Source organism: Bidens hawaiensis, unplaced genomic scaffold (genome assembly GCF_021521415.1).
Source record: "Bidens hawaiensis isolate Kalapana, Puna unplaced genomic scaffold, B.hawaiensis_p1.1 tig00031772_1, whole genome shotgun sequence".
Lineage (NCBI taxonomy): Eukaryota > Viridiplantae > Streptophyta > Magnoliopsida > Asterales > Asteraceae > Bidens > Bidens hawaiensis.
The window spans coordinates 26,072-52,766 of NW_027495367.1; the positions used below are offsets into that span (position 1 = coordinate 26,072).

At 34.4% G+C, this 26,695-nt stretch overlaps 1 protein-coding gene across 1 annotated transcript; it reads right to left on the reverse strand.

Moving 5' to 3' along the window:
• Nucleotides 1-13,539: 13,539 nt before the first annotated feature.
• LOC143582521 (multiple C2 domain and transmembrane region protein 10-like) lies at nt 13,540-16,659 on the reverse strand. The gene is given in 2 exon segments (XM_077065061.1): nt 13,540-16,190; nt 16,192-16,659. Coding segments are annotated over 2 exon segments (2,985 nt in total). The 3' UTR covers nt 13,540-13,673.
• Between the last annotated feature and the right edge of the window lie 10,036 nt (nt 16,660-26,695).

Consider the following 26,695-nt stretch of genomic DNA (forward strand, 5'->3'; position numbering starts at 1 on the left):
AAAGGCTCCCCGAGATATATGGGTCATAACCCGACCCGTTCGGTTAATCGTTCGTTTGTTACGCAAAAGGCGTTTATTTTCTTAATCGGTAAATACGTACTGAGGTGTACCTTGTTTTGGCTCAAATGTCACAAGAACGTACAAGAATAATAATATATAAGCATTACCATTACGAACTAAATAATCAGAATGTATACCTTGGTCTTTGTTATCCACCTTTGGATCTGCAACACAATCTCCTTGTTCGACACCTTCGATTGAGGCCCCTGGATTTTCAAGTACATATTTGGATAATCATTGTTATTATGAACTAATAAGAATGTGTAAGTGGAAAGAATTTAGTCACCTTGAGCATTGTCAACTCCTTCGGTTGAGACCTCTTTGTTACCCACATTTTTTTCAACTACTAGATTGTCAACAACATCCTTTTCTGGAAAACGTATAAGGAAAACTTATAAGCATATACATTTACAAAAATGTATTAACAGAACGTATAAGGAAAACGTATAAGCATATTATACCTCATTCTAGGTTAAACACATTTGTTTCAACTCCTTGTTTGTCAACTGTATCCTCCTTTTCTGTAAAGCGTATTAGAAAAACGTATAAGAATGCATAATAACAAAAAACGTATTTACAAAACGTATTAACAAAAACGTATTCATAAAACGTATAAGTATATTATACCTCATACTATGTTACCCAGATTTGTTTCAACTCCTTGATTGTTAACTGTATCCTCCTTTTCTGTAAAACGTATTAGGAAAACTGTATAAGCATGTGCATTCACAAACACGTATTAACAAAAACGTATTAAGAAAACGTATACGTATTTCGTACCTCGTACTATGTTACCCATATCTGTTTCAACTCCTTGATTGTCTACAGCAGCCTCTTCTGGAAAACGTATTAGGAAAACATGTAAGCATATGTAGCTACAAAAACGTATTAGGATATTATACCTTGCACTATGTTACAACATTTTTTCCAACTCCTTGATTTTCAACAGCATCATTTTCTGAAAAACGTATTACGAAAACGTATAAGGATTTGTATTTAGTAGGAAAACGTATAAAGAAAACATATTAGCATATTATACCTTTCTCAGCATATGTATCAATATCTTCTTCGTTCAGTGACAGATCAACTACTGCAACTATATAACAAAGCTGTCAGTTTATTGGATTTAATTCATATTAGGTAAACGTATTATAATACCTAATTCGTTTAAACCTCCTTCTGCTTGACTTTGACTTTCATATGATATTTTATTGAACTTGGCTTCCCAAGCGCAACACTTATCAAATAGCCATACATTTGATCCATGCTTTGTCTTCTCTTTAATCACCACTCGTTTATTTTAGAGACAATTTTATCAAACTCTTCGAACTTTTTGTCCATTTCTTCATTCCATTTCTACAATAAATATTAGTGTAACGAATTATAATTTTTTTGTTAATATATAAAATGTTTTTATTGTTTGGAAGTTTTACCTTCTCCTCATCGGTAAACGGCTTTCAAGGCAAATATGCTGACAAACCAGACAACTGTAGAAGGGTCGTATAGTAGTCTATTATTTCTTGTGTTAATGTCCCTATAGGCATATGGAAATCCAATGGTGAATTGTTATCAAAACAATTATAATCTTCAAAAATATTATCATTTTGGTCATCACTTGTCAACTCTAATATATCACTTTTCTTCTGTTTTTCCAACTCATCAGCTGCTTGTTTCTTATGTTTCTCCAAATCATCAGCTGCTTGTTTCTTCTTTTTCTCCAAATCATCAGCTTCTTCTTTCTTCATTTTCTCCAACTCATCAGCTGCTTGCTTCTTCTTTTTCTCCAACTCATCAGCTGCTTGTTTCTTTTGTTTCTCCAATTCATTTGCTGCATGTTTCTTCTTTTTCTCTGACACATCAGCTGCATGTTTCTTCTTTTTCTCCAACTCATCAGCTGCTTGTTTCTTCTTTTTCTCCAACTCATCAACTGTTTGTGTCTTTTGTTTCTCAACCTCATCAGTTGCTTGTTTCTTCTATTTCTCAACTGCATTAGATGCTTGTTTCATCTGAGTTTTCAATCTTTTGTGCTTTCCCTTTTCTTCTCCCACTCTTTCATTTTCAGGTGCTTCAGCATTTTACCCTGTTTTTTTGCAGCAACATACAGTTATTGAAGAATAAATATTTTGTAAAGCATATTATAGTACTTACTTGATTCATCTTCGTCATCCTCATCATCAGTTAACGGACCATTATTGTACAAGTGGCTATCCATGTTAAAAAGAGTTTTTGTTGTTATGTAGCTAATTGCTGGTGTTTTTATTGGGTCCCTAAATGCCCCATGACGTCTCTGATACTCGTGTGTGTATAGTACTGCAAGCAAGGTTACAGGACCATTGAATTGTTCTTGTTTTCCATTTTCTTTTATACCTTTCCACTCCATTTTTTATTTCTTCAAATTATGAATCATGTACGCGCACCAATTCATTTTTGATAAGTTTGAAAAGTCATCAATTGAGGACGTAAACATTAGATTGACTGTTGTTGATTTTGTTATGAATCCAATGCATGTGTTGAATAACACAAGAAAATTCAACTTAAACTCTTCACATTTCCCATTATGTGTTTTATTCTGTCCAACACATTTGGAACGGTTATCCTTGAATGGTCAAATTGCTTTCTGAAGTTATCTGTAGAGATACTCGACCCTATTCTTGGTCTGTTCTTTTCTAAAACTGTTTCCCCACCAACTGGTATCCCAAAAACCTCATGAACTAATTGGAGTGTGATCTTAATAATATGGTTACCTATGTTTAACCCGTCATTCTCATAATCATAGTTCACAACCAACCAATATCCTAGACGAGTGGGAATGGATATTTACTTGTTCATTCATTTCTTTTATTGCTTCGAAAATATTTACCGGTGAACACCTCATCCAAATTTTTGTATCTCTGTATTCTTGAAATGGTTTTCTTGTATATGATTTAATAGAGGTTGATTTTTTACCTCTCTTTGCTGGTGCTTCAAAGTCTGAAACTATCGTTGCATAATCAACTTGAATTCCCATTTTTTTCTTTTCAGTTTGATGTTTTTGAATCTTTAGTGGTGTTTCAAAGTCTGAATATGAGTCCCTTTCTTCACCTTCATTTCTTTTACGTTTATTTGTTGGTGATGCAAAGGTTTTTTCAGATTGCTTATGTTTGGCATCCATTTTTAGTTGAATAGCAACTAGTCAAACATATTACAACAAGGTATAAGCATCAAACTAACAAAAAACAAGTATATAAGCTAACATGTTCTGTAAAACGTTTGGGATCATCTAACACTCTTTGTCTAATACGTTTTGGTAAAACGTTTCCCTAATACGTTTCTGTTTGATCAACTCCAACAAGCATATAAGCTAATATGTTCTATAAAACGTTTAGGATCATCCAACACTCTTTTGATAAAACGTTTTTCTAATACGTTTCTGTTTGAAAACCCCAACAAAATTGATTTTTACCTCATCTCAGTTGAACTAATATGCTCGTCTACACACAACGAAAATCAAATTGCCGTACGCAACTAAAGTATATCATAATACGTTCCTTTCAACATAAACCTCTATCTATTAAGTACGGTTAATATCAAATCGGCGTATGCAACTAAAGAATCTCATAATGCACTGCCGTCGACACCCGAAAACTTATCTAATACGTTTAATCAAAGGTTTAAAATACAAAATAGTACAACTTTTTAGAATTACCTGATTTTTCCGTTTTTTGTGGTCTGTCGTTGTTAATTTTCGACCTATGTTCCTTGTTCACCTTATTAATCCGAACGTTTGATGTAGGTTTTGCTTTCGCCTGTCGATTGACCTCCATTTTGTATGTAATGGGGGTTTTGATTGCCGTTTGGAATGGGGGTTTAGGTTTTGATTGCCGGATTTGGGGGAATTTTTAAGAACAGAGATTTGGGAATTGAATAATTGATTTGGGGAGATATACTTGGACGTTCTGGATGGAAATACCCTTTCGATAACTGGCGTATAACTGCGTATAATTGTATTTAAAAATTTAATGGCGTATAATTGTACGCTTTGGATACTCGCGTACGTAATGTACGATAGTTTATTAGCGTACGTTAACCGCCCCCCTATATATATATATATATATATATATATATATATATATATATATATATATATAAAGAGGGGATCAAGAAGGAACTTCTTTTTTAAAAAGAGAACTAGAGAACTAATAAAAAATATTTTTAATTTAATTAAAAAAATATATTTTTAAATTATTTTTCTTTCATCCTTCTTATATTTTGTTATTCTTCACTAGAAAAAATATAAAAATAAATAAAAAAAATTCGTTGTAGTGCACATATGCAATACATCGACTTTTTTTTATTATGCATGTGCACTAGTGTGTACTTTGATATACGTCATAGTGTTGAATAGCATATATGCAAATTTTTGAATTGTACTAGTACATAAACTGACGCATAATCCGACACTTGGTCATAACAAAATCAAACACATACAGAAACATATCAGAATATATACACACATCAAACCACGTGACTACACATATCAAGAACTCAAGTCACGTGAAACAGAAGCACCCACGAGCCTAAACAGAACAGACTGGTACACAGCTAGCTAGTTCATGCACCTATGAGATGGTGAGCGTGGCGTACACCCATTATTCCATCTCCACACAACAAACGCAAACTCAGAGCTAAGATCGATCTATACGCCTCTAGGGACCAAAGTACTACCAAAGTACTAGCTAAAGACGCCGTGAACTTTTATTACGCACTGTCACGATAAGTGCATGCCGTTGACGCCCATACGACATTTCAGACATGCTCGGGTGACAGAGTACAAAAGCTAATTTCATATAAATATGCAACAAAATGCTACTGACGGGACATGCAATAATGAGTACAAAATATATAATCTATTGCATGTTACAAAAATAAATGTAAAACATAACAAATAAACCAAACTCAAACTGTAATAGAAGCTAACGAAAAGTCCGCACTACAAAGTGACGGACACCGAATATAAAATGGAATTTAATTAATACTACGAGTAAACGAAAACAGAAACTGTACTACGAAGTAACGGAATATTAATAATACTAAAAGGAAACAAAGACGGAAACCATACCTTAGTTAGCAAGGGAAAACAACTCAATTTGTCGTTAACAGCAAAGAGAACCTACAACTTAATTACGGTTCACATAAACTATACATAACTAAATTCAGTTGTATGATTGGGTGACTATTAGGTTTCCGACAACATGGATTTTCTTTCCTTTTTGTTTATTTATTATAGTTATTAAATAATAAACTTTTATGGTTATACAAGACTATCAAATTGATCATGAACATAGAGTTTCCTTATACTTTTTATATTTAAATATTATATTTTATTTATGAAGCATTTAGTCCTACGTCAAGAGCTTGACTTTTAAACACTTAACATATTTTGTATATTCTTATAAGCAAGCATGCCGTGAAGCACGGAAACTGACAAAACTCTTGAACGACAAAAACATTTTCTTCAACAAAATCGAATTCCAATTTAACATCTTAGTCACCGGAAACTAATCGATCAAAATTTTAAGAACCGTATTCAACCAAACGAACGATTTATCAAAGAGTAGGCTGTTACCTCAATAGTCGCGAGACCGAACGTATCTAAAGCGAACACGGATACGTGATGGTCGGACAGTAAGGAGCAACAGCGAAACGTCAAACGGTAAGAAACAACAGTGACGGTGCGGGGCGGCGGTACACGGAGGCTGCACGTAGTGGTTGTGACTGGTGGCGGCTGCGGCGATGGATGTGGCCGGCGACAAGAAGTTATGGTGGTGGTGTTCCAACGGTGACGGAGGCGGCGGCTTAAATTGGAAAAGAACGGTGGTACCAATTAGATTTTGATGAATGAAAGATTATATATATATATACACAAACGAATCATGCACACAAGTTTCACTTGATAGTTTGAAATTTGATCCACGTTACTATTTTTCTTCCATGGAAAATAGTGATGAAGTTGAGATATAGTTGCTTTCAAATTAAGTTTCACCAAATGGCAAGAATGGCCCCTCTACTTTGCTCCTTAATTAATTTCATAATATACACTTTAAACCCTCAAACTTGGTGTTTGCATTAGTTGACTCTAACCTTTAAAATAAAGCAACCCAACTTATTATTATTACTATTTGCTAATAAACTAGTATTCATATCTAAAGTGTTCGATTATTAACTCTATTAGTGCTACAAGATATTAACTATTTTAATAATTGACGTTCAATGTATAATATTTTATTATTTCAAATTTTTCACATGTTACAATTAGTGTTGTATTTCCATATATTCAATAGTGCGTATTGTAAATTATTAGTGTTGTATTTGCATATATTCAATAGTGTGTATTGTATAATACAATTGTGTTGTATTATATGCAATAAAACACCATTGTATATATGCAATACACATTAATGCACATATGCACCGCATCGACGGTTTTTTTTCTTAAGGAACAATGTCATCTTATTAGAAGAAGGAAAGAAAGAAAAATCACAAAATATTTTTTTTAAAAAGTTAAAAATAATTCTTTATTAGTTCTCTAATTCTCTCTAGATGCCACCTATATATATATAACCATGCAACGAGTTCGTACAAAAAAAACAAAAACAAGTCTAACTAAGCGACGGCATTTCCATGGTCGTCGTGTCCCGCTCCTGACGGGCCACCCCCATCGTCAAAATGTGAGGGCGATAGTCTGTATTCCTTACTATGTTAGCGGGCGACCTCCCGCCAAACAAGCCAGCGCACAAGCCCTTGAAGAGTAATTAGTATTTTAAGTGATTTTTTTAAAAAAATATTTATTAAAATAAATATTAGTTAGTATTTTTAGTGTTTTTTTTTAAGTTACTAATTAAAATAAAGATTAATTAGTAATTTTAGTGAATTTTTTAGAAGGTTAATAATTTTTAGTGATTTTTTAAAAAGATAATTGTTTTTATTAAAAACAAGTTGAAGAACTATATGCCACGTCTATACGTGGCATATAGTTCTTCATGTTAAAAATAATTAAAATCCTGAACCCATAATAAAACCCTTATCCATAATAACTACTCTAAACCATAACACATATTAAAATCCAAACCAATAATAAAACGTAACAAAGAAATCTAAACTTGAACCCATAATAACTAAGAAATCTAAACCCGAACCCATAATAAAACCCTTATCCATAATAACTACTCTAAACCAGAACACATATTAAAATCCGAACCCATAATAAAACGTAACAAAGAAATCTAAACTTGAACCCGTAATAACTAAGAAATCTAAACCCGAACCCATAAGAATAGCTAAGAAATCTAAATGTAAAAAGGAAATTTAAACGAAACACGATAATAAAATTTACCTCGTTGTGGAGATGAAACGTGTAGGACCGGTTTGTTCCTCAAGTCGGATTGTGTTTTGTTCATCAGGTCGAAGCTCTTGCTGGAATGTGGTGCCCGACGTGTCAATCCCAATGTCAAAATTATTCATAAAAGAGATTAATTATTATTTTTAGTTATTGATTTTAAAAATTATTATTTTGTAAAAGCATTAAGAAAAAAATGACTAATTAGTATTTTTAGTTATTTATTTTAAAAAATAATTGATTAATATATTTATGTATCTATTTTATAAGTTTAATAATTAAAAAGAAAAACCTCCTCTATATGTCGCATATAACATTATATGTGGCACATAGGGTTTTTGTTTTATAATGTCTGTACCTATAAGCCGTACCTATAAGCCGCATAAGGCTATATGCGTTGTATAAGGTACATACTAGATAAGACAAAAACCCTTTATATACCATATATATGGTGCTATATATGACATTGAGCGAGGTGCACACTAATTTTAAATAAGTGTTCCTAGCAAAACCCTATTTATACTTTTGAGTTCAATACTTGCTATTATTAACTCAAATTTCATCAAATTGTTGCATGTTTAGGAAGGGGTGCTTTGATTTAGGATTATGTTTTAATATGTATCTAAAATAAATTATTGAATTGTTAACGTTTGTTAGTATAAGAAAAAGAAGCATTGGTGTTTTTTTGAACGAACAACTAAAATATATGCTGGGTCAAAAAGTTTGACCAGAAAGATTGGAATATTCTCAACCCTCTTTGAAAAGGCTAAGTATAGAACACAAGCAAGCTTAGGATCTCCAAGCAAGGTATTTACTATCTCGAGCATGATATCTTATGCGAGTAGGGTTGTCTTCAGAAATTATTCTAAGTGTTAAAGTTTCGAGCAAGCTACACTTCGTCGAGCAAGGTTGTTCTTCTATCAAGCACAGTTTGCATACGAGCAAACACTTGATACATCTAAGCTTAAACCAAGATTACAAGTATTTTGGTGGGTCGAGCAAGAATATAATAAAGGAAGATCTTGAGTATGCTTATGGGGAGTTAATGAATTGTTCTAAGTAAAACTCCGAGCATAGTTCAATCTCGAGCAAAGCTACAGTATCCGAATATACTATATTTGCTCATAATAATCCTTAGTGAAGATTGAAGAGATCAATGAAGAACTTGTTTGCTTATAGGATTTATCCGAGCAAAGTTTGGATCAATCATGAAGAATGAAGTTTGCTTGAAAAAAATATTTTCTTAGGAAAAAATTTTAAGTAAAGTCTGCGTGAAGGAATACTTCGAGCACACTCGAGGGTTACCAGGTCTGCTTGACAATGATAAAGTTTACTCGAATACCTGTTTTACACTTGTGTTTATTTTGAATATGTATGGTAACATTCGTTACTTTTCAAACCCGAAAACCCAACCCATTTTAAATTTTCGGTTTTGTTTATAAATATATATGTAAATATACGTATATAGGGGTGGGTTCTAATGAAAACTACTCTTAAAGAGAAAACTTAAAAACTCCTAAAAACTTCTAAAAAACTATTTTTAACTTTTAAAAAAAAAATTTGAAGTTTCTTTTTTTCCCATTATTCTTATATGTTGTTATTGGTTCAAAAAAAAAACTTGTCGGTAACCTCGTCGGTATAGTGCGCATGTGTAATAGTGTGCATTGCATATATGCATAAGTGTTTGTATTGCATAGAATACAACACTATTGCACATATTTGATACACACTATTGTATATATGCAATATAAGACTAATACACACATCGAATACACATTATTATGTATGTGTAATACAACATTAACGCACATGTGTACCACATCGACTTTTATTTTATTATTATTTTTTTTCATATAATACAAAAGCACTACACATATACAATACACAAATATTAAATATATGCAATAAAACACTATTAAACTCAAAAATACATAGTAATACACATGTGTAATACAACGGTATCGCACAGTAATACGTATGTGCGTTACAGCGGTTTTTTTTTTTGTTTTTATTATATTTTTCGAGTGAAATATAAAAAAAATATAAGAATAATGGCTAAAATAGAATTTTAAAAATATTTTTTTATTTTTAATTAAAAATAATTCTTTAGAAGTTTTTAGGAGTTTTTTAGTTTTCTCTCTAAAGGTGAGTTTTCTCTTGATTCTCTCCCTATGTATATATTATGTTATAATGTTCTCAAGTTTCATTTAATGTGACGTTCGTTAATGTTTTTGAATTTGCATTTGTATTCGTTAAATCGACCCGTTTTGTCGTTTCAATGTGTCTTGTTTGTCGTTCATCAATAATATGATGTTCATGATGATTTAAGATATCGATTGTTCATTTCTATTTCATTTTGATCAATTAACGGAACTCCGGGATTTAAAGTTTTTATTAAAGTTTAACGCGTTGCAAACTATTCGGGTATAAAAAGTTATGCAATTTTGTTTTCATTTTATAGCATTTTAAAGTTCAAGTCCCAATTGTATTTATATTTTAATTCATGATTTAAAGCAATTTGAAACTTGGTGGGTTAAAACTGAAAATTTGTTTTAAATTATATTATATTATAAAATAACCACCAGCACCCCCCCCCCCCGGTCGCTTTCACCGCTTTTCCGTCGCAACTCTGGCAGCCGAGGAACAAGTCCGGCGAACTTTAAACATAAAAAAAAACGCACCATTTAAATCAATTAACGAGTTGTAACGACACTAGACCTTAACAGCAAACCATAAACAACAATCATAACTTGTTATAACAGCGGTTAATTTCATAATAACTTCGTTGAAGGACCGGATTATATTAAAAATTTCATTTACGTCCATCAATCACTAAACGCTCTGATTGAATCTATAAAAAGGCCACAAACCTTCGTCTAAACTCGTTCTTATCATCGTTTTAACCTAATATGCTCACCGAAACAGGAAATTGATTCATCAAAGTTTGTTTTCGCTCGAGCTCCGTTCATTATCAAATCATTGCATTTCCTAGTAATTAATTTATGCATTATGATCGGTTTTCATTGTTAATTAAAACCCCTAACCTAATTACAACAAATTTGGAACGATTTGAACAGATTAGAACCTAGGGTTTGTATGGGGAAGATGAACTCGAAGGTTATATTATAAATATATTTGTTTCCATACTTATATCAAACTAGCATTCTGGGCTACTGTTTAAAACATATGTGTGTGTTCCAAGAGCGAACCCGGGTCTAGACATCTATTTTTTTGTTTTCTTTTTTAATCATTTTTCTTTTTAATATAAATTATTAAAAATCATTTTTTTAAATCAAATATAATTATTTTTTAACCTAAATAAAATTTTATGAATTATAATTATCTTTTCCAACTGAAACCGAACTTCCACATTCGTTAAACCAATGAAATTAATTTATATTTCCGTTACTTTATTAACTTTATAATTTGTCATGCCGTTAACATTAGTTTATAATTCTGTTACTTTAAATTAATTCATTAAGCTTGTATTCGTTAACTTTCAATCAGTTAACTTTTAAACTTGTTAGCTTATAATTCGTTAATCTCAATCCGTTAGCTTTAAATTCGTTAACTTTAATCCAGTAACATAATTATTTTTGAGATAAAGTTTGTGCTTTGTAAATACCATAACTCTCATATTAGCGTTAGTTATATTATTAAAATATTATAAATCGTTAAAATTCCATTTAGCTTAAAAATAATATTAAAATAATCCATGCATTAAAATAATAAAAGATTATAATAAAATAATACATATTTCCCGACAGATAATTAACTTTATTAATCCCGTTAGTCAGTTTTTAAATTTTCGTATTTACTTTTATTTATAGTTCATGAAGTTCGATCACCTCGGTTTCGTTTATTATCAACTTCAAAGGTGAGTTTCTCACATCCCATTTTTAACCCTTTTACTTTTTGCGGGTAGCATGTATATCGTAATCAAATGTTTACTTAGTTATTCTTTATTCAAACTACAATTCGTATTATGGACTTGTGTGTTTATTTGCTTGCTTGCGTTATGCGTTTATCCGAGTACGTTGGTTGTTACCAACCAGAAAGGACCTTGCTTGCGTTGTGCGTTTATCCAAGTACGCTGGTTGTTCCCAACTTGAAAGGACCTTGCTTGAGTTGTGCGCTTATCCGAGTACGTTGGTTGTTACCAACTGGAAAGGACCCTGCTTGCGTTGTTACACATTCTCATAGAATTGTATGATTTCTTTACGTATTTATATCAAACTGTGTGATTCTCACCAACTACTTGTGAGTTGATCTTTTATTTTATATACATGCTATAGGTACAATTATTAGAGGTTGAATTGCTAAGAAGACACTAGAATTAGGTTACAAAAATAATAGACAGGTTGCTTATGTTTTTTTTTTCTTTTATTGAATGTATTTTCTTGTTTGAACTTGTGTAATTGAAGTATGAATGAATTAATGATAATATTGTCGCTTAATAGTGTCACATGTGTTTTGAACAATATGTACATCACACTCAGGCGTTTCGGCTTAAGCCGGGGTGTTACATGTATTGTAATTATTAGAGTTTCTAGAATAAATGTCAGGTTGCTAATATAAGAAATACTATGTCACATCATTATGGACCTAAATAAACAAGGGAAAATTCCCAAAGCGTCTCGTTAATGCATAGAGATTCCATTTTTGTCCCCTTAAATAAAAGTTTATAGAAATGTCCCTTAAAAACACATCTTTGACGACATGTTAGGCCTCAACGCGTCTTTCATGATGTGTTAGCCTCCAACACATGTTTTTCACGACCTGTTAGGCTCTAACGCGTCTTTCATGATATGTTAGCCATATTAATTGTTTTTTTAATATTGCATTATTATAATTACGTTTAATCATATTTGGTTTTTCAATAACTTGTAACGCATAAAGTTTTATGAAGTTCCAAATATACTTTTGAGACGTACTTATTTTTATCTACGTGTTGGTATAAATTTTACTTAAAACGAGTCTGGTTAAATTTTAGTAAACATTTATTTAACAGTTCGATATCAATTTGACACTCGGTTTTGAGTAAAATTTATGACAGCATGTAGAAAAATAACACGTCTTAGTGACATATTCGATAGTATATATAATTGAGATATATTACAAGTTATAAAAGAAAAGACAAATATGTATAAAATTAATTATAATAATGTAATATTAAATAAACAATTAATAGGCCAAACATGTCGTGAAAGGCGCGTTAGAAGCTAACAGGCCGTGAAAGATGCATGTTGGAGGCTAACAGGTCGTGAAAGATGCGCATTGAAGACTAACAGCTCGTGAAAGACACGCTTGGTGGTCAAACAGGTCATGAAAAAACATGTTAAGGCCTAACACGTCATCAAAGACGTGTAGAGGACATTTCTTGAATCTTTTATTTATAGAGACAAAAATAAAATCTTTTCCCATTAACAAGGCAATTTAGGAATTTTCCCAATAAACAATATAGTTAAAAACATGACCTTACATCCACCAACTCACCAAACTAAACGTAATTACAAAAGAGAAATCTCTCCAAATTCCCTTATGAAATTTTCCCACACAACGATTCTTCACCCAAAGAAAATCAAGCGATCTGATTTTCCCACCACACTTGATAATTAGCCGGCCTCCCATTAGCTTTTCATATAATCCATATCATGGTAAGGCAAATAGCATTTAACCACCCTTTTTTTTCCCAACGCAATGCCTGAATATCAATTATTGTGAATATGAAAGAAAACTCAGAACTTTGGGAACTTTGTAACAATATTTATAGGAACTTTGTAACAATATATCTATCCATTTTGCATATTAAGGGGGTGTTTGGGATTGCTTATTTTTCTTAACTTATACCTTATTAACTTTTTGAAAAAGAATAATGTGTTTGATATTGCTTTTGATACGAGAGAAAAAAGTTAATAAGTTACACTTTTATAACTTATTAACTTAATGAAAAGTTATAAAGAGGTAAAATAAGGAATCCCAAACACCCCCCAACATTATGAAAATGTCACCAGGAGTATAATCGTCCAACCAGTAAGTTAAAATTATGAAGCTTAATCTTAAAATTCTTGTAACCAATGCGGATTTAAGTTGTACCATAAGCATTAGCAACATTAACAGTCAACAAGAATGTTTCAAAAGATCTAGCTGATGATTAAAACAAACACTACCTAGGAGTCCTGCTAAACAACCCAAAACATAGCAACAACGTTAAACTCCAGACTAAAACACATCCACTCTACAGCATACTATCAGCCATAGTAGGCAACCTCTTAAAAAAACAAACCGCACTCGACGGCAGCTTATTCCTGAACCGCGGCGGCCTCAAGAACCACAACCCGTAAACAGCCACCACCCACCGAATCGGCACCAAATAGAACCCGATAGCCGCCAAGAAACAAACCACCACAAACAAAAACGAGGCCCTCGGGTCCCGCCAGCTAAGCAACGCTTGAAACCGTTCCCCTTGAGTCGCCATATCCCCGACCACGGTCTGAATCCGCCCAGCCACACTCCTCAACCGGTCATACCGGACCCTCACAACCTCCGCACTTCGGCTCGTCGGGAACGAGTCAAACTCTTCATCTAGTTCATCAGGGTGCATGCTTTCCGCATGCGAGAGTCTTGTGTCCATGTGAGGCGGGTACCTGGGGCGCAATCGGTATTTCCATAGCCCGATAACCGCGAGCCCGAGTAGTATGGACGGGATAATCAGCTCGGGCATTAGTACCATGATCAAGAACATTATTACAAACATGCTCGAGTAAACCGGCATGGTCCAGTTACGCATACCCTCGACCACTCGGTTAATAAACATGAGCCAAGCCAGCACGTTCGTGAGCCGGAAGAAGTTGGCTTTACTCTTCCTCATGCTCCACATATGGGAATCGTGATCGAGCATGTACTCAACCACCTCCCGACCAAGTGATGGCTCGGCTCGGCTGAGCCGAGCGGCCACCACATTCAAGGCTTGGTACCTTAAACTGTCTAGCTGGTTAACAGACAAGGGTAGTACATAGTGCATCTTAGGTAGTAACGGCATTGTGTACATATGAAGCATGTTGGCCATATTAGCACATGAGAATCTAACTGCCAAATGAAGCTCACCCATTTTCTTCATACCCGAAGGATGCAACATTAAGAGTGGGTATGCGTGCGTGTACACTCGGTCCGATTCAAGGGTCGATAACCGAATACGCACTTTCCCGATACGCGAGTCACGCGCACCGTTTCCACCACCAGTCGGGTTTTTATCGACCCGTGAATTGTCAAACATACCAATTGTGATAACCGTGCACGGATCAAAAACTTCCCACGTGTACTGCTCGTTCCATTTTGGGGCTAAACTATCCACAACAGTTCGGGTGCGGACCCATTTTTGACCGTATTTAGCGACACAATACGCGTCAGTCGACCCACCTTTACCTTCTTTGATTTTCATAGGCATAAGATTTGAAGCACCCAAAATACCCACTTCAAGAACACCGATATGAGGCTTCCATAACTGCTTAGCCGTCGGTCTAACGTCACTACTATACATTGTAGCCTCATCCAGCACATGATACCCGCCATCCAACGTGGCACGAATATGGATCCGAGACGCGAATCTCACAACCGCTTTCCCCTCGTTCGGGTTACCCGAACCCATATGCCCGTCAAGATTATACCATCTTGAAGCCACTTCTTTCGAATCCAACCTTCGGGGAATCATTGAAACCGGCAGCATTACCCGACCCACAACCTCCTCACGTGCCGGCCCAACCCGATCCTCAACACTCAACATAACATAATCCTCAAACGGCTCAGCCACGACAAACATCAAATCCTCGTTCCAAAACGGGTTCGAGAGGCTCCGGCCCGCCATAGCTGGAGCCACTCGGGTTTTCAAAACCTGGTTTCCAACTTGCACTTTAATATTAAGCTCGGGATACCGCATCAAAGACGTCCCTTTATCACCCCACACAACATCTTGTGCTTCGATTACCGAAACCCTTAAATACCATAACTTAGGTGACAAATATACCTTCGACTGAATCGAACAAAGCCCGTCGAGATGCACATTCGCCGCCTTCGAATGCCACGCCTCCGAAAACGCTTCATCCGCTTGAGTCCCGAACCAAATGGCCAACATAACCTCCCCGCTTTTGGACCGGTCGCCGCGCTTTTCATTCATTCGGTACCATTGCGGAGCGAGTTGACTATCGGGCGGGACCCGCTTCGGGACCTCGTTCAAGTCAAACCAAACCCGACCCAAAAAATCATCCTTATCCCTCTCTTTAACAAAAATCTCCACCATTGACGACTGTATCGTATCCTTAGAAAACGCAAACACTTGGTCCCATTCAGCATTATTCAAAGAAGCCCTCTTCGTTATCCCTCTATAGTTCCCAAGTTTGACCTCCGCCACCACCTCTCCGCCGTTGACCACCGGGATATCACGGCCTTTGACCACCCGAATGTAAAGATACTGCATTTGCTCCACCAGGTCATAAGTCGCACTAGTCTTGTCCTTATTCATGTGGCCCCCACCAAGATGAGGGTTTGTTTCTTTCAACGCATACTCATTCCCCCCACCGGAAAACAACCCGACCCGGCTGCCGGCTGGTGGGCCCGTCACAGAGGTGATGACAACTGGCTTTGCCTCACCTTTAGTCGGGTCGGGCTTGTTGGTCACCGAGTTCAAATGGATCATCCTTTTGTTTTCCTCAACGGCAGCAGCAGTTGTAACTTGCTGTTGCTGAACGACGTCGTTTGTGGGTATTTTGTAACTTGTTTTTGTTTGTAACACTACCCACCTTTGCGTCGTAATGTACATGCTTACCCTTAAGAGAAAGGAAAAGCTTAAACGTGATCTCCCCACGCACGTGCGAAAAGAGGCTTCTTTTGTCAAGCGTGTGAAGCTGAGGGACGACGTCGTCGTGTCCTTCCCGGCCAATGCTGGTGCCAGAAACCCTGACTTTCCCTAGGAAGTTCCGACTGTTGTTGGACCGTTTCTCGTTAAACACGCTGACTTCGATGGTTCTGTAGGGAAGGTCTGCGACGTCGTTTACAGGGAACACGAGCTTCTCGTTCCACACAGGGTTTAAGTCTTTGTATTTGACTTGTGTTCTTTGTCGTTGGCCTTCGAACTCAACTTCAACGAATGCGGAAGATGAGCCTTCGCCGTCTTTAGGCATCAAGTTGTGGGCACCCAGGATTTCTACTACAAGCTTCTCTTTACTCATGTTGAAAGATTGAAGAAATTTTCAAGTGGTGTGGTTATTAGAGAGACAGAAGAAACAATGGAGTGGCTCAAGAAGAATATGAAAAGAAGAGATGAAAGCAACAGGTGAGTGTCTCACAGAGAATTATTGTTGAGAGAGAATGGCGTGTATGCAGAGAGAGAGATATGAAAGCAACGGTATAGAGAGAGAGAACAAGTAGAGAGACACTGGTGTCTCTTGTGTGCATATATTGATAGTTTAAAAATATGGAAAACAAAATATATTTTGATTTTTGTAAGTTTAAAGTTTTTTGAAATATAAAACACATTTGAATATTCAATTACTTTATTTCCTTTTATGTTTCAAAAGTTTATAATTAAACAATCTTTGTTTACTACATAATATTTGTAAATAATTAATATTTAAAGAAATATTTTGTTTTTTTGGAAAACAAATAGAGGAAGTTTGAATGTTAAAGAGACTGGGGCATTAATCTCAGGACAGTATTGAATTAAATGTCATTATAAATTAGTTTAACGATTTTTATGTATATAACTTAAAATAAAAGCTTAATTTAAAAAATAATTCAAAAGTACATAATTCAATTGTAAAGGAAATAACGCTAGGTTAACACTGATCAATCGATTGTATAGGAAGTACCGCTAAGTTAAAACTTTTAATTAAAGGTAAACATTAACGGCTAAAAATTTTTGAAATACAGTCTAAGCAATAAAATTTATCTTATGCAAAGGGATAAAAAATTATACCAGCATTACTAGTAATACTAGTGGTTCAAGTTACAAATCATCCGCTCTGATTTTTAAAACATTGATTTGGTTATAGCATAAAAAAATAACAAAACATTTATAAAAGGTAAAGTTTTGTTATAATTTAATTGTTTTATATGACGTGTGTGTAGATATCTATATCTATAGAGAGAGAGAGAAAGAGAGATGGTTACAATGGATTTGAGTTGCACAGGGGAAGATAGGGTGATGTCTGGGAACTAGACAAGACAGGTAAAGAGAGTTGGATTTTGGGGAAGGGATTTATAATCCACTCGCGCTTCTATTCGTGTCTTTACTACACGCCATTATTTGCAGCTTTTTATTTCCTTGCAATCCTTTTAATGCAATATGGTACAATATTTATTGGGTATATATTTAATCATTATTCTTTTTTACTTCTAGTTTCTTTTTATATTAAACATAGACATCATTTAACATTATTTATTATGTGATCTTACTTTTTACTTTATAAATATAAGAAAATGTTCTTGTGTATATTTCTTTTAATTTTTATTTCTAATCTCTTTCATTATAGTTATTTAAGGTCATGAGTCAAAACTATTTAGTCTGTTGGTTTTTAGTATAGTTTGGATTTTATCTATTATTAAGTTAAATGTTATTTTCATGTCTAAGGTTTGACCAACTATACAACTTTAGTATTTTTTTTAAATTTCTTGCAAATCAATACATGACGTTTCCAAATCATGCTATTTTAATACTTTTTGTTAACCACGCTTGTTTTTTTCCATTAAGTCGAGGATAAAATAGTAAATTTTTCCATTTCTCATTTACTTAACCCTATGATAAAAATAAATGAGTCGAACAACCTTTTTTTAGCAAAATAAACTTAACGAACTACCTTTTTTTTTTACAAAAGTAAATGATCTGAACCCGTTTTTTTAACAAAAATAAATGTACCGAACTATTTTTTTAACAAAAGAAACAAACCGTAACACATTTTTTTTAACAACAATAAACGAACTGAACTACTTTAAAAATCAAACAAACCGAACCACTATTTTTAACAATAATAAATGAACTCAGCCACTTTTCTTAGCAAAAATAAATGAGCCGAGCCATTTAAAAACAAAAAAAATGAATAAACAAACCGAACTACCATTAAGTTCATATTTTTCATCATGTGTAATACATGGGTGAAACATGAAAAAGATACATTTCATAAGTCGTGAATTGAAAACAAATATAATTCATAAGTTTTATTTTGTACATTAAATTAATTTATAAGTATTTTGAGAATCAGAATTGAAATAATGGATCTAATTTATTTTTATCATTTGACAAATCCCATATAATATACGAGTTCAAAAGCTAGTAAACTATAAACGATTTTAAGGCCGTGTAAAGGACAATTTTGGGCAAAAATCGATCCAGCGTCGCCCCTCACACCCTCACCCTTAGGGTTTTTTTTTTGGGTGTGGGGTGATGACATGTATTTGTCACGGGTAAAGGTTTGAAAAATAATAATATTTTATTATTATTGGGTGATCTTGGGTTAAAAATCACTTCACCCTTAGATGAACATCGATCCAGCTAACGTGACGTGTAAAAAATCATCCCCAATGTAACCTCTCTATTATACATGGCCTAATTGTTATCTGATCATACACCATCATTAAGAAAAATTATAAATTGGTGTTGAGGAAAGCAGATGACTTTTGGATACTTTATAATCGTCATTAATTGGTAAAGGATTAAATAACATTAAGATCTTATCTAAAAATATGTTAATAGTTTATAATCATCAAACCATTAATTATGGTAGATTTGGCTCTCCATCTTTCTATTTAGGCTGTCCGTTGTGGTCCACCATCACAGTTGTGAGTGGCCTGATGCAAGCTATGTCGGCCATGAACACCACAACAGCCTGACGTGACCGGTCCTGCAAGTGAGAGGTCGCGAGCCGGCTCGTGGTGGTTAAGGTTACCGTTGGGCTTTGGGATGGGTGATATTATCGTTGGGCTTTGGTTGAATAAAAAAATTCATTTTCTTACCTATATAAAACCCAATTAACTTTATAAATTTAACAACGCTCTCAATTCTCTTTACACTACTTCAAATACACACACACACACACACACTATATATATTACTCATCCACCTATTTTAAAAAGTATGGATCAATAGGGCGGGTGTTACGACCGGAAATGCCTTTTGTTCAAGACGAGAACAACGTGTTTGGCACCACCGAGATGGAGCATAACTTGAGTCAAATGCCACCACCATCGGCCGACTTTTTTGTTCCATAGCCACAAGAGGTTCGTAAAGAGGTCGTCAAGGGCAAACGAGCCCAAAAAAAGAACCAAGGAGGAGCGGGAGGCTCGAGCCGAGCGACCGAGGAAGTAGTTCCAAAAAAAACAACTCCTTAGACAAAAGAGGAGGAAAAGGCTTTGTCGGACTTTTTACAAATTTACATAACAGAAAAAATTGTCGAATGCGAGCGAGCGGGTGCGATGATCTTCAAGTCTACAAATTCATATGCGACGAATGGAAAGCTAAAGTGTTCAACAAGTACGAAACGTAAAAACATGGGACGAGGACTACTTGTGGCAAATACTCAAGTCGTGCTCGAAATAGGTCAAGTTAGTTACTGTCACACCCCAACTTACGGTAGAAACGTCGGGGTGCGAACCGTTGGTTCACAGCTCACAAGGTACTATCATACAATACAAAATATGACAATAATTAATTAATTTATTTATTTTAAACTTTCAAATAACTGCACAAGTTCCAAACATGACAACAATAATCCAAATTTAACAAATAATCCCAAAATAAAATAAAATGTAAATATCATTTATTTAAATGTCTAAGGTCTCTCTATGTGTATTCACCTTAGCTTCAAACCAACTGATAACCTGCATATGCGTACAAAATAAACATAGGTTTGTCAACACGAGCTTGAGTGAGATAATCACCAGTTTTCTTGATATGATAATAATATATAATAAATGAGCAAACAAAATAATGTGAGTATAAATCAATCTAACTATGAGCAAATAGTGGTGGCAGTTATCAATTGCCTAGCGAATCAGACGTTGACTACTATGGCAGTCGTGTGATCATACTATAATGTGATTATGATGGACATCTTCGAATGCGATAAAGTAAACAATTAAACAATTAAGCAAGCAGCATTTAACTGATCAACACACAATATTTAAGTTTGCTAGTTGTGTATATATAATATATAAAAATATGAGATAATACGCATATGTCCCCAAAACATTTGAAAACAGTAAAATAAGAGATGAATTATCTCTCACTTTATTACTTAGGTGAGTTTGCAAGATAATAAGAATAAAAATAATATAAAACGAGTGAATTGTCCTTTAATGCGCTGACTGAGATAATCCGAACAGACCTGAAACTTAGAGATAATAAACTATAATCAAAACTGAGAACATAGCCTCTGGAATCTATCCAAATGGATGTCTAGAACTCCAGTTATGAGATTTTTAATAAATAAGCGAGTTGGTACTGACCAGAATCTGAACAGCGAGTTGGAAGTCCGGTTTTGGTCAGTACACTCAAAATATCCAGATAAAAATAAAAGTCTTCTGGACCGAAAGTCAGTTCCGACCAGAAGTGATAACTTGTTGACCGCCCTTAAACGGGTCGGAGTCCAATTGACCCGTAAATTCCCCTCAATAACATAAATTGATTAAGGGTTATTGACTGCTGAAAAACAAAGAATATCTTTACAGAAGACAACTTACCTGGAAAATGCTTAGATTGATGAGGAAACGGAGTCAAAGGTTGAGAATGCGTAAAAGTCAAACCGGTAACTTGTTCTTGAAGAAGAAAATCAATTGAATCGCTAATGGAGGATGGGAAATCGATGGAGGCAGAAGGAATGCAGAGTAATATGAAGTTTCAGGTCAGATAACTTAATATATTTAGTACTAAAAGGTTTCCTTGGTCAATCGAATCGTTTTAGATAACTAAATAAGCTTTAATGAAGAATTAAAAGCAAATAAATCAACCAAAATGGTTTATATTGATGGAGCAAGGAATGTAAACTTATTTTTATAAGTAATAGGGATGTCTTGGAGCATAATTCATGAGATTTGATTCAAAAATGGTAAAGCTAACGTATTTAAATGAATCAAACAATAAAAAACGAACTAGCAGCTACATGGGGCTGGTTGCACCACGCGACCAACCCTGCCCTCCTTGGCCGCATGACGCGGTGTGGTCAAGTGGGGGTAGGAGGTTTCTAACATGGCAAATTTAGTCCTTGTGCTTCACAAAATTACTTTTCTTGATTCTTTTGAAGTTTTAAGCAAGAAATGGCAAGTTTAAATAACACAAAGGATATTAAATGAAAATAAATCATTGAATACTTATAAATACATGACTTTATTAATGATAAAGATTCGAATCACGTTCCCAAATCGATAAAAAAAATACAAATATGCTTACAAAAGATCCGAAATGTTATAATTACACCGGACCATGATGGTGGAGCAATACCAAAGCATAGGAAACTACTTCGTCCGGTGCATATGTGTAACATTCGTTAATTTTTAAACCCGAAAACTAATCCTTTTTATTAGTCGATGTGATCCATTTGATTATACATACAATCATATGTTACATATTTCGTATGTAATAGTTTTTCCTAAAGTTTTTTAAATATATTAATTGTAACTAATATATATAATTTGTATCACTCATTATTTTTCTTTATTCAAATGTCACGTATATAACATTACTTATGTATAATCAATGTACATTTTTTAATTTAATTATGTCACATTTTATTTTACTTAGTTTTAAAAAATGAAGAAAAATGTATTCCTACTACATTAAAATTTTGGTCAAAAATTCTTTACGATTATAATAAATTTGTTTGAATATAATTTGTATGCTACAACTTAATTTTTATGACCAATTACAAGCTTTGAATGGTATTCATGATCCATTAACTATTTTGACCAATTTAATCCAATTGAAACACTTCTAGCTCAATTCACTTATAAACAAAGCTCCATTCCTTCTCATTTTCTCACAACTTAATTCACAAAAGATGATTGTTATTCTCTAATTTTGGTGATTTTCACCAACTTTGATTTATGAGTCAAACCGTGAAGTTCAATATTTCTTCTTTTATTATTTACGTTCTTCTTCCGGGTATGTCATGTTTGTAGTTTTTTTGCTTGTTCGAGCCATTTAGAACTTAATGTTATATTAAAATTTATTTAACATTAGTGTTAGTTCACAAAAAACGAACTTGACTCGCTTATGTATTTATTCGGTTCGGTTTAGTTATTTTCTTTAGCCAACATCTAAAACTAATTCTTTTCATCTCACTCTTTGAAATATATATTTTTACCATGTCGGAAACGAACCCAACCTAAAGTTGAGTTCGAGCCCGACCGGAAATGAACCGCTCGCTTAAACTCGTTTTAGGCCGTTTCGGATTTTTGTCGAAACGTATGCGACTTATTAATGTGACTAAGATATCTTAGAACCCAAATTTTTATAAAAACAATTAAAAGTAACCAACTTATAAAGTTTACGTCGGAAAGTCTAAAAAGACAATTATAGAGTAAATATATGTATTTTTTCTTTTAAAGGTTTAAAACACTAAACCATGAACCGAATTCTTTTAAGTCTTCTATTTTCGTCTATTTTCTTGAATCGTGTATTGAACCTAGAAATATTTTCTAAGACCGCTCATCGAACCGAACTCGTCCGGTTCAGCTCGCTTAAACGCATAGTTCGCTTTTTCTCGCTTACTTTAACATGTGAGTTTCTCACACCACTTTTTAACGCTTTTACATTTTTGGAGGTAGCATATATATCCTACAACGCAAAGTATTTACTATTTTGTTTACTACAATTCGTTACATGGACTTCTGTGTTTACTTAATTACTTGCTCGAACTTACTTGCCCGTGGTAGACTCAATAAGTATGATCATACGCCCCCCTTTGCACTCAGGACCATTTTGTTATAAGTGGAAAAGGGCCTCATTATCCGAGTACGTTGGTTGTTACCAACTAGAAAGTACCTTACTTGCTCGATGTAACACCCCGGCTTTAAGCGGAATACGCCCAGGTGTAACGTACAGATCATTCAAAGCTCGTAACGCTATTAAAGCGACAATAATTGTATTTAATGCATTTCATATCATCAAAAGTACACATATTGTTCATAAATAAAAACAAAAGATAACACTTCATCGAAAAGTTAACAAGATCTTTATTTCAAATATCCTAAGGCAAACTAATGATCTTCGTCCTTAGCACACCATCGGTTCAACCTGTAACACGTTGAAAATAATATATTTTGTCAACAATTAAGTTGGTGAGTTTTCATAAGTTTTTGTGTATACATATATATAGGAAACTCGCGATTCAACAATCGTAATGCAATAATTATTCAAGCGTAAAGTAAATGAAAGCAAGTAATGTCGTCCTCCCGTTCATTTAGCCGAAGCCGTTGAAGTCGGGGAAATGAGAACCACCTTACGTAAACAACCGGAGTCGTAACGTTAGACGGCGTGGGTACGCCCCGTCGGACCCCCTCACTATGTGTATGCATTTGCGTTTGTGTAACTTCCACCATAAAAGCAATAAACACATTGCAAGCAAGTTCACGTATAATCATAAGCAATATGCACGAATAATATTAACATGTACGATGTAAGTGAATCGGTTTGTAAACAATCACATAACTAACGAAAGAAAAACTTGTAACGTGCTATCCCCAAAATATTATAAAACGTTAAAATGGGGTTATGAAGAACTCACTTGGAATGAGGAATACGGTACTGAGAAGTCGATAAAGATTTGAGTAAGCTAATTGGTCTCGCGAGAATTCCCGACAACTTGTCCTAATTGTTAAAGCGTAATTAAAATAAATACTTGAATGAAATAAACAAACAAGACACAACAGGAGATGGGTTTACGGTTTTGGGGTCATTAATGAATTAGTTATATGCCATAAAATTATTGGTAAATGTGCAGTTCAATTTTTATTAATTTTAATCATTAGAAAAATAGTTGAAAAGTTGTATTTATTTATTAAGGAAAACATTATAAATATGAATACCGACTTTTCTATGAAACGATTTAGGTGATAGTTTTAACGAGATTTCATTTAGAAAGATAAGATACACCTTTATTATTATTATTATTATTATTATTATTATTATTATCATTGTTATTTTTAATGTAAAAAAATATATAGATATAAAAGATTATATATATTTATATATTTAAATATATGAATTTGAAATTTTTATTTTAGAAATTTATTGAGGTTCGGTTTGCTTAAACGAGTGTAAACCATATAGGGTTTTTATATAATTTAGTTAATAATATTAATTAAAACAATAAAACTATTTAACTAAAAAAATAAACAAAACCGGACCAGGGGGAATCGAACCCGCGCCCCTGGCCGGTTCAGGTGTTTTATGTAATGTGCACTGGCCATCTGGGCCAGTGTCTAACTCGCTAGTAGAACAGAAAAAAAAAATGTATAACCAATCGTTTAAACAAAGCCCCAAATCATATAAACCCTAATCAAACTAAACCCCAATTGAAGGTCGTTTACCCTCTGTCGATTAAAATTGACAGAGGGGTTTTAATAACCATTAAATCCGACCCTAAACCATATCCTAATTACCTGAAACGATTACGAATTGATAAAGAACAAGAGCTAAGGTTGGCGGCCGGAATATGAGCATGAAAACGATCCTGGGATGTTTATAACTTGCAATTGCCTTAGGGGTTAAGGTCGCAGTATGCGGGACAAGTTAATTGCGTTTTGGTTGAGTATTTATAGGCTAACGAGTTCGATTTTAGTCCGCGACTCGAGTTAATGAATTTGATTATAATTGATTCGTCTTGGCTGTCCATTACTCGTTATTTCCATATGAACGACTGGCGTGGAGGTTAAGCATTCATAAACTCTGGATTTCGCGGGTCAATTGAATCAAAAATATGGAAAGGGGGCCAGGCTGTGACGGGGGAAGGGAAGAGAAAAGAAAAAAAAATATTTTTCAAAAATATTTGTAATTTAGTCCTTGTAGTTTGGGTTGGGTCCAAAAACTGATTAAACTAAAGTTTAGGGTCAAAAGTGCATATAATTGATACTTTAACGATATATGAAAGCGTTAGTGCGTAAAACATAATAAAGACAAAATCGTGACATAATTAATACCTTGACGTAATAAACAATATTCGGTTACAAGACGGAAAAAATAAAACAAATACAATTATAAAAAGAAAGAGACGAATGTCACAGTATTCCCAACTTTTAGGAAATTTCGTCCCGAAATTAGGAATTGACATCCGTAGCAAAAAGATGCAGATACTTAGTCTTCATTTGGTCTTCACGCTCCCAAGTGAATTCCGCACCGCGCTTAGATTCCCAACGAACATGGACCAAGGGATTCGGCTACGCTTGGTTTCCTTATCTATTCGATCTATTATTTCTATTGATTTCTCAACAAAGTGCATTGTATTATCGATATGCACTTCATCGAGAGGGATATGAAGGTTCTCATCGGCTAAACACTTTCGAAGGTTTGAAACATGAAACACGGGATGAATGCCTTAAAGTTCTTGCGGAAGCTCTAGGCGATAGACTACATCTTCGATTCGTTTAAGAATCTTAAATGGACCAACAAAATGAGGTGCTAGTTTACCCTTTATACCAAAACGGACCACTCCTTTCCAAGGTGAAACCTTAAGGAGGACAAGGTCACCAACTTCGAATTCCAAGGGTCGTCGTCGCTTATCAGCGTGAGAATTTTGACGACTTCTAGCAGCGAGCATGTTATTACGGATTTGTGCAATTTTGTCGGTGGTCTCTTGTACCATTTCGGGTCCGGTGAGCTGGGATTCACCGATCTCGTTCCAACAAATAGGAGAACGACATTTGCGGCCGTAGAGTGCTTTAAATGGAGCCATTTTGATGCTCGAGTGGTAACTATTGTTGTACGAAAACTCAATCAACGGAAGATGAGTGTCCCAATTACCACCAAAGTCATGTACACAAGTTCTTAGCATATCCTCAAGGGTTTGAATGGTTCGTTCCAATTGACCATCCGTTTGAGGATGATAAGCGGTGCTAAGATCTAAGCGGGTTCCCAAAGCAGTTTGAAGCGATTTCCAAAAGTGAGACACAAAGCGACCATCACGATCAGAGATGATACTCAAAGGTATACCATGGCGACAAACAATCTTGTTGACATAGATTTGAGCAAGCTGATTGATTGGAAGTTTTTCTCGAATG